Raw genomic sequence first — 11,344 nt, 5'->3', positions numbered from 1 at the left:
TAAGAGAGCACTAAATTCCTGGGGGGTTGTGGGCCGGTTTCACGTAAAAGCTCTTTACCGAGACGCAGATTTCGAAGAACACAAAGATGGGAATGAAGTATGAGTGAGATGATATCTTCCATGGAGCGCGAGAGGGCGAGAGGGGGAGAGGGGGGGAGATAAAGAGAGCGGGAGGGAGGAAGAGGGAGAGAGGGAGAGACGTGGAGAGATGTGGAAGTAGCTGAGAGCTCAGACGTTACAAGTGTGTTATTACATGTGCCTTGGGGAGCAGCAGCGTTGGGAGATACTCACACATGCCCTTGCAGTAGGATCCACAGCTAAGCTTCTCAAGGATGATGCCGATTAAGCCAGTGAGAACTAGCTCTATCTTCCCTTGCATCCGCACGATCTTCGTTGGGATCGGGTTCTTCAGCAATCGGATGCCCTCAACCCTGGCCTTGGCCGATAATGGCAACCGTGATTTCCATTCTCTGTCGCCCCAGACGTCTTTCATGACCATGGCATCCATCAAGGCAGACCATCGAGATCGTCCTGGACGGCTCACAGTCACGCAGCCGAGACCCTTGAGAGTTGGGGACCTCTCCTTTGCAGCGCCCAGGTTGCGGAACACTAGGATGATGGCGACAGGATGGGGCAAGACCAGTGCTGACAAGTCCCGACGAAACTCGAGGCCCCAGGACAGCCAGGAGGGCAGGGGTGAGCATCCCAACTGACCCGGCTGCTGCCACTGACATGGTACAGGAGGGGGTTTCAGGAGAGGGAGAGATCGTGAGGACGAAGACGGATTTTCTAGGAGTTCTCGTGGAAGATTCTCAAGAGGAGGGGACCGGCCAATGAACAGGAGGGATGATTTCAGAAGGGATGGCTCGAGGCAGCCGATTTCCCGTGAAGAATTGTACGAGAGGCAGCGAGAGCAGCAGGCCAAGCAGGTCGATGAGATAGCATTGATTCGAATCTCACAGCTCTGGCGCAGGCCGAGAGGAAGTCATGGGTGGAGGAACTGAACGAGGAGTTTCCGGCCTCTGACTTTGTCTTTGGAGTCTCTCCGGTAAGTTGCGATGCACCCTTAGCTGGTTGCCATGACCCTCCTGCATGTTTAGGTCCTGGCTGCCTTTCGAGCAAAGAGAAGGACGATTCATCGGCTGTACATACAGGTATAAACCAACATGGTTGGGATTCTTGCTGACTGGGTGACTCCAGGACAGCATGGAGATGTCAAAACGCAAAGATTCCAATGGTGAACCCGTCGCTGAAGCTCTGTCCAAAGATGACGAGCTGACGGTCTCTTGCAGCCATCTTGGAAATCAGGGCCGAGGCGGAGAAGTTGGGCTGTGATGTGGTGGAAGTCGACAAGGGCAGGTGAAAGCGAGCCTCGTCTTGATCTTGATGACCTCGTGGCAGACTGAACGTTCTGAGCGATAACCGCCCGCATCAGGCAGGATCTGCTCTTCACACTCGTGTACTTGCCTTCTCATTCCGTAAGCTCTTGTGCAGGGACTCATCATTGTCTGCACTCCTCTATCCTTTGAGCCGCTGAAAACGATGCACCCTATTCCCGAGGAGGAGTCGAAGGATGGCCATCCTCTCTGGCTCGTACTGGATGAAGTCATGGACCCTCAGGTTCATCCTGTCCTCGCCTACATCGCGTCTCATCGGCAGCGCAGAATCTTGGAGCCCTGCTCCGCTCTGCTTACTTCCTAGGAGCCGATGGCGTCATCGTATGCAGCAAGAACTCAGCTGGGCTGACGTGCGTTCCTCCTCCCCGAGCCTCCCCTTGCCTGACATCCTTGACAGCCCCTCCGTTAGCAAGGCCAGCGCAGGAGCCATGGAGCTCTATCAGGTCTACTCTGTGAGGTCCGTACGATCCTTCTGTTGCTCCTGCCGTCTGCTCCTTACATGCTGCTCTCAGCAACCTGATGCAGTTTTTGAACTGGTCCAAGGAGCTGGGCTGGCAGGTGGGGAAGGAGGAGAGCGCCTCTGGTCCCTCAAGTCACTGCAGGTGATCGGGTCAGCATTGGGGGAGAACAGCGTGCCCGTCTCGAGCACAAAGCTGACAAAGCCGACTCTCCTGGTGATGGGCAACGAAGGGCGAGGGCTGCGGACAAATGTGCTCCGAGAGTGCGACGTGCTCGTGCAGGTACAGGCGATCGTTGCCGTGATGACGAAAGCTGGATGCGAGGAGGAAGGGGAAGCAGATGAAGGAAGAGGGAGGGAGGGAGGGAGGGAGGGAGGGAGACAAGCAAAGCTGGGGGACTTGGAGAAGGAGGTGGACGAGTGAGATCTGTTCACGCAGATTGAAGCAGCTTCAGCTTCCGTAGCCCCCGACGATCTCGACGGTGAGCATCCTCTGAATTGTTATTTGCGCGAGAGTGACTTGAAGGATTTAGGAGACGACGTGCTCGACTCGCTCAACGTCTCCGTGGCAGGCGGGATCCTCATCCACCACTTCCTGTGCGCGAAGTAGGCCTCACCAGGCCTCCAGCACAGCAACGATGCTGTCCTCCCTCTTTTTGAATCCTGTCCGGAAGTTCCATGTGCTGTCTTTGTAGCCTTTGCTCTCCCCCTGAGCCTCCTCATCCTCCTGATGCTTGTTGTCATGTGTACGGATAAACTGAACAACCAGACTTACCATGGCGTCATCGCTTGCTCGACGTTCCAGCCCGTCAAGTACTTGTTGTGGCATCGTATTGGCAGACACACCAGCGACATATTCGATGTACCTGCTCGTGCAATCAGCAGAACGTGATTCAAGTCACGGCGAAGGGAGAGAGCAGGAAACGGGATAAAGACAATTGAGATGATTACAACCGGGATGATAGTGGAGATGCTGGAGGAGATGATGATGGGTGGGCATATGAAGGGTGTGAACATAGACAGGAAGAACCTTTGGTTCACTCTTTCCTTTGAGTCGGTCTTTAATTGACCTCCCCCGTTGGTGCATCCCTCCGGACATGACATCAACTCCACCTGTAGATATTCATGACGCTGAAAAATAGAGAGCGGAGGAGGAGAAGGAGGAGAAGAATTCAAGTGGAAAAGAAAGCTGGGGAAGTAGAAGAGAGACTACAGAAGAAGATCGTGGGTTAAGGAATATTAGAATTTCAGACAAAGGAGGATAAGGAGAAAGAGGAGGAGAATGCCATGATTCAGGAGGAAGCGATTCGGTTCGAACTCACATAATGATACTTGCACTGGCGCATCCTGACCTTCTGTATTAAAGTCTGGAGATGTCGATAACCATAGACAGCTGCAAAGTTCAACTCCCTTCCGCTTCCATCGGAAACTGTCAGCTCCTTGATGTCCAACGAGCCCGTGCTGGGGGAGCAACAGAACCTGTCACTTCGAGGGAGGGAGGGAAGGAAGAGGGGAGAGGCTCACGCTGGATAGTTGTACACAAGAGAAGGTGGTAGGTTGATGCCCAGGATCTGTTGAGCTGCATGCCTTGCCACCACCTGTATAGGAGAAGAAGGAAGACCATGTGAGTTTGCGAATGAAAAAGGGCTGGCAAGGCAAACAGTGGAGAGTTTTAAAGCGAAGATTGGAGGAGGAGAATGGTAGCAAAGCAGAGAATCGAAGGCATGTGAAATCAGCGAAATCACCTCTAGATATCCATTCGAAAAGCCGGCGGAATGATCGGAAAGTTGCGGTTCCGACATGCTAGGCAATTTGAACTTTCGTCCGACATTGCTTTCCTTTCCCTCCAACGTTTCTCCTTCAAGCTCCTCATCCTGATCCGACTTCAATGCTTCACCTTGTTCTGTCGCTTCCTGCTTCGCGGGGGAGACAGAAGCTTCGAACAAATCTCGCATATCGTCCATCCCCGGGCCGTCGGCCCCGTCTGCCGGGTTTGTGAGCAGATCAGATCTCGTTCACGTATTGATCGGCACACCTTGAAATTGAAACCCTTCCTGCAGCAGGTAAGAGTAAAACTCCGACGTCGTGATCACAGCGTCAGTCTCTGGGCTGGATGTTAAGGCCCCTCCTTCCGTTTCAACCACACTGAACTCCTCCCTTGCGCTCTCCAGCTTCTTGTCGAAGCAAGGCATGATCGTGCAGTGCCAGATCTGCAGGGACGATGACAGGGGTCAAACTTTAAGGGTTCGCACCTTGCTGCCTCCTGCGCCTCGGATCGTGGACGACAGCACTTGCTTGATCAGCTTGCCTGTCGACATGTCAAACGGGTTGAGACTAGAGAAGAGATAAGTCCGTTCACCGCTAATCGCCTGTGGCGAACGGACGGTCGAGAGGAGGCGGGCGAACAGGTCATACTGTTTCTTCTCACTGAAGATCACAACTCCCGGGCACTCCGTACAGAGGATTGGGAAGGGCCCTCGAGCCCCCCATCGCTCCATGAATTCCTTCTTCGCCTCATGCTGCGCCACCTGCGCGCTCAAGGAGGTATCGAACACAAACTTGACTCCAACTCTGAGCTTCAGAAAGCTGGAGACGCTCCTCGCAAACTTGGATGCCGTTGTGTTGAAGCACGCTGCCAGCGACGAGAGCGATTGAGGTGAGAATGAAACCACGCACGTGCTTCCCACCTCGACAGCCTTGGTGAGATGATCGACCCCTTGGCGTTTCATCATGACTTCCTCCGCAGAGGTCACGCACCCACTGCATGAAAGGCAGTCGCTCAACGAGACTGACGCTACTACTTCACTCCGGTTCTTGGGGTCTTTCCGCGAGCCCTCACTTTTCTTGAATGTATCACTTGATCGTGTGGTGTTGGCAGAGAGAGAAGTTTCGCTGAGAGTGATGTTGGTTGTTGTTGATGTATTTGTTCGAAACTTCACTCGGCGAACTTTCTTCTTCTGAGGCTTCTCTTGCGCCTTAATAGGAGCTGCGACTGATCCTGGCGGAGGCTTTTCCTTGGAGAACATGGCTTTCAATGGCAGGACACATTCTGACGCAGGAGACAAGAAATCGTTGAGATCGCCGTCTGTGAATCGTATTCCTGCATCAGCATCGTTGTAAGTAATCTGATGTAAATGTCCGAGCGCATGCTAGTACCAGAGCTACCCTCGCAAGTTCTCTCGATGGCGGCGAAGAGCACTGCCACCAGCAAGAGTTGCGATGGCCGTCGAAGCATTTTCACCATCTCAAGAGGTCCATTGTTGCAGCATGAACAACTTCAGCCCACGCCCTCTGCCGTCGTCGTGAGAGAGAAGAATCAGAGGAGCGCAAGGCAGGAAGACGATGAACAGTCCTTGGGCTGTTTGAAAGATCCGCAAGCTGGCAAGCATGCAGAGACATGGGGACCGAGGTTCTTGCGAGCATGCTTGTGTTACCTGTTCCTTCTCCTCCATCATGCTGCTCCCTTCGGTCCCTTCGCTCCCTCCGCCATCTCTCTTTCATTATCGCCTTTGCGCCCCGACATGGGAAGACCTTGTTCAATTCATGGGTGGGGTTATGTACCCTACCATATCAAATACCACAAATGTTCCGATGAAATCAGGGTGATCAGACCAGGTGCACCCCAATTCTAGAAGAAAAGGTTTGGGATGGGGTAGGGTAGTTTCTGGAAAAATTGGGGGTGGTCTTCCAAGGGGGGGTAGGGGACCACGTCACGATATGGGCGGGAAGAGCGAGAGAAGAGTTGAGGAAGACGAGTGGTTGGAGAGATGGGAGGAGAGATGGGAGGAGAGGAGAGATGGGAGGAGAGATGGGAGGAGAGGAGAGAGGAGAGGAGAGGGGAGAGGGGAGAGGAGAGGAGAGATGGGAGGAGAGATGGGAGGAGAGGAGAGAGGAGAGGAGAGGGGAGAGGGGAGAGGAGAGGAGAGATGGGAGGAGAGATGGGAGGAGAGGAGAGAGGAGAGGAGAGATGGGGAGGAGAGATGGGAGGAGAGGAGAGAGGAGAGGAGAGGGGAGAGGAGAGATGGGAGGAGAGATGGGAGGAGAGATGGGAGGAGAGGAGAGATGGGAGGAGAGATGGGAGGAGAGGAGAGATGGCAGAGAGATGGGAGGAGAGGAGAGATGGGAGGAGAGATAAGAGGAGAGGAGAGATGGGAGGAGAGATGGGAGGAGAGGAGAGATGGGAGGAGAGATAAGAGGAGAGGAGATATGGGAGGAGAGGAGGAACGAGAGGAGGAACGAGAGGAGAGGAGGAATGAGAGGAGAGGTGATGGATGAGGAAGAGAAAAAGGAGAACACAAAGCCAAGCTCTAGGCATCATAGTATGGTCATGATAGCTCAACAGGGACGTCCGGGAGTTGTGAAAGGGCACGGAACGTACAGTTTCAATGAAGCGATGTGGTGAAATAGGGAGATAAAGAGATAGGACGTTGGAAGATCTGTTTTGCCTGCATCACCGTATGTTTACTTTGCCCTTCAGTCGATGTCGGCAAATGGGCTCGGCTGAAAGCAAGCCGGCCAAGGACAACGAGGACCTTGCGCCCAAACTTCTTGCTCTCAAGGCTGCCAAGGAAAAGGAAGAGATATCTGAGGAGACGTTTCAGCAAGGTGAAATTACCAGAGGGTCGTCTCCAGAGCTGATATGTGCGATACGCAGAGATTCGGTCGTTGTTTGAGAAGAAAGAGAGTTCAAAGATGACCACTGAGAACGAGAATGTCAATGCAAGCTCAACCAACAGTTCAAAAGGTGCACGCCGGCTGAAGTTGCGGCGATCATGTGATGTGAAACGCAGTGAGCAACGAGACATCTAAACAAGGGCCCGTGAATGGAAAGGGCGCGGAGGAGGAGATCGTGCGGGAGGGCTTTGAGACTATCCATCTAGACCAGGCGAGCCCCAGGAAAGTGATCGACCTGGGAGAGGGGAGCCTTGCCTTGAAGCTCCTGCGGCTGAAGGGCTTCTTGTCTCGAGGAGAGATCAGCGATGAGCAATACAAGGCAGGAGAAGTGTGATTCATCGTCTGACCTCTGACCAGTTTTGTGCATCCAGCTCGAGCAGAAGAGACTGTTGAGAGTGAGATCGTTTGGCTGTCCTGATGGCCATGAGCTGGAGAAAAGCGAGAAAAAAGAGCAGGGATGGATATGCAACGTCTGCGAGCAGCAGATAGATATAGGTCCTCCCTCCTTTGCTCTGAGATCAGTGCTGTGCACTCATGCCCGTGACCAGGATCTGTCGTTTACAGCTGTCCAATGTGTGACTGGGACGGTTGCAGCAAGGTCTCTACTGGATGAGACATGTTGTGTGTATGACATGATGTATGAAAGTGTCTCAACGAGGCCAAGGCGACGGTCAAGGCTGCGGAGACAGAACAGGCAGGGAGCAGCGTCGAGCGCATCTTGTTCCAGTGCGGAGGAAACCATCCCCTGTCCTGCCATCGTGCGAAGACCTACCAGTACGAGTGCAACCTCTGCCGCGAGTCACTTCCGATGAAGTCGCTTGTGAGTGTTTTTGAAAACATGGAGGCAAACTAGCAAGGTAAAGGTTTCTCAGGTATTCAGCTGTCGTGAGTGCGACTGGGACGGTTGTGGCCTGTGCTATGCCCGAGTGGGGATGAAGGATGCGAAGTAGGAGATTCTCCTACCACTTGTCCTCCCCTCCTCAACTGCTCGCAGGATCGACATGCAGACCGAAGTGGCAAAGCACGTTTGCCCATCTCAGCACGTCCTCTATGAGTTTTCCACTCCTAACTCGGAGTGGGCCTGTGACACTTGTAGATCGGAGGTGTTCCGTTGGCGCTTCCACCCCTTTGATCTCAAGGTTGTCTGCAGATTGCTCAGGGTGCTATCATGTACGGCTGTAGAGAGTGTGATTGGGATATATGCATCGAATGCCTTTCCAAACAAGTCAAGCTCCCTGAAGCTGTGCAAGAAGGTCTTTCGATCTCTTTGATCACTCTGCATGCCGTTAGCGATGACATCTTTGAACTATTGTGTTGTTTCTTGTTTGTCTTCAGATCTCCTTTATGTTTCTTGCCTTCTACCTTTTTACCTTCTCCCCTCTGAATTCTCTTCGCAGCGCTTCCGAAGAAAGAGCCTTCTCTTGCCAGTGACATCCTTCGGTTGAAGCAGTCGAAGCTTGCAGGCTGGTTGACGGTAACAACACTGTTCCTTGTACCATCTCTTCTCTTCTTTCCTTTCTGCTCCTGTCTTCCAGTTTCTTGCTATGTAATTCTCTCCGTCCTGGTCCCCCACTCCCTCTGCTCCTGAATCCCCTGCTCCCATGCAGGAGGAGGAGTTCACCGTAGAGCTCAAGAAGTTGCTTGCGTCTCAGGGGAAGCCAACAACCCCCAGGGACGGAGTGCAGGTCACGCAGCAGACTGGAGGCGTCAAGCAGGAGCCTACCAAGACGGAGCCAAGGCAAGAGATTCTTTCCAACTTCGGCTGCCTTAAGAAACATGAGCTGAAGGTTTGTGATGCGAGCAACATCACTACCGCTCAGTCGATTTCTCGCAGATGTTCAATGCCCCAGACGATCAGTGGAGGTGCAATCTATGCAACCAAATTGTCCAGGTCGGCACAGTGATGCTGGGCTGCCGGGCCTGTGACTGGGATGGTTGTCATGCTTGCTACGACAAGGATAGGTCTCCTCCACCCGCTGCTCTTGTCATTCGCACCTCCCTTACTCCCCCTCTGCAGGGAAGAGAATGCACAGCTCGTCAAGGGGAGCCCCTGCTGGTACAAGAAGCCCGACGGTAGCCTTGTCCAGGTGCCGCCCGTCTCCACCCCAACTGATCGCACACTAACCCCGAGCTGCCAGGCGGTCATCGAGAGTGTCGATCAAGCTCACTCTCCGCCCTCCTACATCGTGGTAGTGGAAGGCAGTGCGCGCGAGACAGAGCGGGAGAGGCTACTTGCCTTCCTTCCTCTCGCGAAGTCGGTGGAGCTGCAGGTGCTCTTCCCAAACTCTCTGCGCGTCCTCTCTCCTGATGTTGGGGAGGAGCAGCAGGAACAAGAGAAGCTGCGAGCTGAGGCGACCTCGAAGGTTGGCGCGGAGGCTCCCGAGCCATCTTCGTAGTTCCAGCGATGCCTGACCAGATGCCTAGCTGTGAGTCACGACCCCTTTAATATGATCGGACACGCAGATCACGTTTTAACGGAATAACAGTACACATGGGCACCCAGCCCACTATGAAAGAATCGAGAAGTTCAGTTGGTGACTTTGTTGGACTTGAGAAGTCGAGTTCTTGTCCACTGCCTGCACGCTACAGCCGCTTGCACGATGATCGCGTGTCTCTTTGCAAGCACGAGGTGGTCCCTGTCGTAACCTCCTCCGATCACAGTCGCCACGGGGATCTTCATGGCCAGGCAGGTTCGCAGCACATAGACGTCCCGGTCGAAGAGCCCCTGGTCAGAGATGTGAAGCTTTCCCAGCTCGTCATCTGCATGCACATCCACTCCTGCATCATACAGCACGATGTCGGGCTTGAAATCAGCGAGCAGGGAGGGCAGGAACTGGCTCAGCCGCAGCAGGTAGTCTCTGTCCCCGACCTCGTCCTCCAAGGCAACGTCGAGGTCAGACTGCTGCTTGCGGAAGGGAAAGTTTGACTCGCAGTGCACGGAGACTGTCATTACATCCGGATTGCCCGCATGGATCGCTGCCGTCCCGTCCCCCTGATGCACGTCGAGGTCAAGGATAAGCACCCGCTTCGCCAACCTCTCGTCCCGCAGCCATGCTGCTGTCACCGCCAGGTCGTTGAAGATGGTGAAACCTGTGGAGCTGGTGAGTGCAAGCTCAAGCTAGAAACCAGACCCTACCGCTCCCATAGTCAGCGAACGAGTGATGAGTCCCCCCTGCAGCGTTGCACGCTAGCCTCCTCTCGAGCGCAAGTCTCGCTGCTATGGTAGTTCCCTGAACTTCCAGCAAGGTCCTCCTTACCAGCGATGGTGACCATGGCAAGCCGATGCGTCTCATCGCCCTGGGATCCATCTTACCCTCGCAAAAGTCCTCAACGAACTTCCTGTCATGGACCAGGCACAGCGTCGACGCGCTCACTGGCGCAAAGTCCTCGACCACCTCCACCTCCTCCCTCAAGTGCATTGTGCTCTCAATCACGTTCCTCATGCCGCCGAACTTGGACATGACGAACCGATGCTTGGGATCCCAGTTCTCTACGTCCCCGTAGCCCGGATGAGACACCACCGGAAGCTTGTCCACGAGCGCCTCGCACTCAATCGATCGCGTCCATACGAGGAGGGATTCCACAAAGGAGGAGGCGCGCATGGGGGGGCAGGCCAAGTCCTTGTCGGACATGGAGCGAATCTGATGCTCGGGTCGTCGTTTGGGAAGGTGAACCATGCGAGAGGAGGCGGGAAGAAACTTCAGCTGAGGAAGCGCCAGGCTAGGCCGCGACCACGCTGCCATTGCTACCATCCTTGCAAGGGGGGCCGAAAACTTTGAAACTTTACAACTTTGAAACTTCACTCTGGCAAACTTCAAAATATTGCCCAGTGAGGCGGACCTGCGTTGTCAAACTCTTGAGGCTCCCGATGGCGGTCGCGGCCTGGAGGGAAGGGGAGGCAGCCGCCATGGGAGCGCAGGAGGCGACGCCAGAAGGTGGAGGAGGAGACAGAGAGTTCAACGTACCGTAACTCGCCTCCTCTCCTCCTCAGGCTGGAGGCCTGACTTCGGTATGGCTGCGCTGGGAGCAGGAGGAGAGATGAGCCGGCAAGACGCACACGACGTCTTCGGGGTGACGGTGAGACGACATGGCCTGCTCCCACTCGTCTTGCTCGTCTTGTTCCAGGCGCGACGATGCTGATGCATGTTGAGCAGGAGGGAGAGAACCCCAACAGCAACGACGATTTCGTCATCGACCGTCCACACAGATATTACAAACTTCTGTCAGTAGATGTTTTGGCGCCTGTGGCGGTAAGGAATGACATGATTGGTCATAACAGGGAGACGAGGAGGGAAGGTTTTGCGAAGGTCTTCCGCTGGTCTGGTCTGGTCTCAGAGTTCGAGTGGACGCTGAGGTGCGAGTATGCGTCCTCCAAGACTGGTACCTGGCAACAGGCCAAGTACACGTGCGAATGCGGGCACACGCCCGAAGAGCAGGCGAGCAACCCGTGACGAGGATGATGATGAGGATAAAGTGGATGAGAATTAGGATGATTAGGATTAGGATTAGGATTGGGATGATGGAGATGATGATGATGGAGTTGATGATGATGATTGAAATGATGATGATGATGATGATGATGATGATGATGATGATGATGATGATGATGATGATGATGATGATGATGATGATGATGATGATGATGATGATGATGATGATGATGATGATGATGATGATGATGAGGACGAGGACGAGGACGAGGGAGCTAACGAAGGATGGGATGCAGGTTGGGTTAGTGTTTGGCCCTGACGAAGAGAAGAAAAGGATAGTGATCAGATCGTTCTTGATCGGGGCGGCAGCTCAGAAGTTGAGCGAC

The 11,344-nt window shown here is 54.0% G+C and overlaps 6 protein-coding genes across 6 annotated transcripts; 3 read left to right on the top strand and 3 right to left on the bottom strand.

The window, feature by feature from the left end:
• Window positions 1–315: 315 nt before the first annotated feature.
• On the bottom strand, window positions 316–660 carry GUITHDRAFT_152550 (hypothetical protein; the record flags this gene model as incomplete). Its single annotated transcript, XM_005832662.1, has 1 exon — window positions 316–660. A coding segment is annotated over exon 1 (193 nt), but the record flags the coding sequence as incomplete, so codon positions are not given.
• A 659-nt stretch (window positions 661–1,319) lies between these two features.
• GUITHDRAFT_86895 (hypothetical protein) lies at window positions 1,320–2,464 on the top strand (the record flags this gene model as incomplete). The annotated part of the gene is made up of 6 exons (XM_005832661.1): window positions 1,320–1,620; window positions 1,665–1,747; window positions 1,795–1,854; window positions 1,910–1,955; window positions 2,000–2,155; window positions 2,369–2,464. The coding sequence occupies exons 1-6, from the start codon at window positions 1,543–1,545 to the stop codon at window positions 2,462–2,464; spliced, it is 519 nt and encodes a 172-aa protein (XP_005832718.1). The 5' UTR covers window positions 1,320–1,542.
• A 449-nt stretch (window positions 2,465–2,913) lies between these two features.
• GUITHDRAFT_42060 (hypothetical protein) lies at window positions 2,914–4,937 on the bottom strand (the record flags this gene model as incomplete). Its single annotated transcript, XM_005832660.1, has 7 exons — window positions 2,914–2,967; window positions 3,177–3,315; window positions 3,379–3,452; window positions 3,600–3,698; window positions 3,888–4,064; window positions 4,146–4,710; window positions 4,879–4,937. Coding segments are annotated over 7 exons (1,167 nt in total), but the record flags the coding sequence as incomplete, so codon positions are not given.
• A 1,569-nt stretch (window positions 4,938–6,506) lies between these two features.
• On the top strand, window positions 6,507–9,044 carry GUITHDRAFT_152548 (hypothetical protein). The gene is made up of 13 exons (XM_005832659.1): window positions 6,507–6,598; window positions 6,645–6,847; window positions 6,900–7,023; window positions 7,077–7,126; window positions 7,175–7,348; window positions 7,401–7,474; window positions 7,523–7,781; window positions 7,926–8,002; window positions 8,136–8,315; window positions 8,363–8,490; window positions 8,546–8,615; window positions 8,667–8,798; window positions 8,853–9,044. The coding sequence occupies exons 1-8, from the start codon at window positions 6,547–6,549 to the stop codon at window positions 7,971–7,973; spliced, it is 984 nt and encodes a 327-aa protein (XP_005832716.1). The 5' UTR covers window positions 6,507–6,546; the 3' UTR covers window positions 7,974–8,002; window positions 8,136–8,315; window positions 8,363–8,490; window positions 8,546–8,615; window positions 8,667–8,798; window positions 8,853–9,044.
• An 11-nt stretch (window positions 9,045–9,055) lies between these two features.
• Window positions 9,056–10,130, bottom strand: GUITHDRAFT_70985 (hypothetical protein; the record flags this gene model as incomplete). The annotated part of the gene is made up of 2 exons (XM_005832658.1): window positions 9,056–9,618; window positions 9,665–10,130. The coding sequence occupies 2 exons, from the start codon at window positions 10,128–10,130 to the stop codon at window positions 9,056–9,058; spliced, it is 1,029 nt and encodes a 342-aa protein (XP_005832715.1).
• Window positions 10,131–10,661: 531 nt separating this feature from the next.
• GUITHDRAFT_108195 (hypothetical protein) lies at window positions 10,662–10,979 on the top strand (the record flags this gene model as incomplete). The annotated part of the gene is made up of 1 exon (XM_005832657.1): window positions 10,662–10,979. The coding sequence occupies one exon, from the start codon at window positions 10,662–10,664 to the stop codon at window positions 10,977–10,979; it is 318 nt and encodes a 105-aa protein (XP_005832714.1).
• Between the last annotated feature and the right edge of the window lie 365 nt (window positions 10,980–11,344).

The sequence above is a fragment of the Guillardia theta genome (genome assembly GCF_000315625.1).
Source record: "Guillardia theta CCMP2712 unplaced genomic scaffold GUITHscaffold_33, whole genome shotgun sequence".
In the NCBI taxonomy this organism is placed as follows: domain Eukaryota; class Cryptophyceae; order Pyrenomonadales; family Geminigeraceae; genus Guillardia; species Guillardia theta.
This window is presented reverse-complemented; position numbering and strand designations above follow the sequence as displayed.

What these genes read in the sequence shown, in the direction of transcription:
- GUITHDRAFT_152548 (XM_005832659.1), top strand. Translation starts at nt 6,547, where the DNA reads ATGACCACTGAGAACGAGAATGTCAATGCAAGCTCAACCAACAGTTCA. An exon ending in CTCAACCAACAGTTCAAAAG is followed by an intron (nt 6,599 to 6,644) that starts GTGCACGCCGGC and finishes TGTGAAACGCAG; the next exon opens with TGAGCAACGAGACATCTAAA. An exon ending in TCAGCGATGAGCAATACAAG is followed by an intron (nt 6,848 to 6,899) that starts GCAGGAGAAGTG and finishes TTGTGCATCCAG; the next exon opens with CTCGAGCAGAAGAGACTGTT.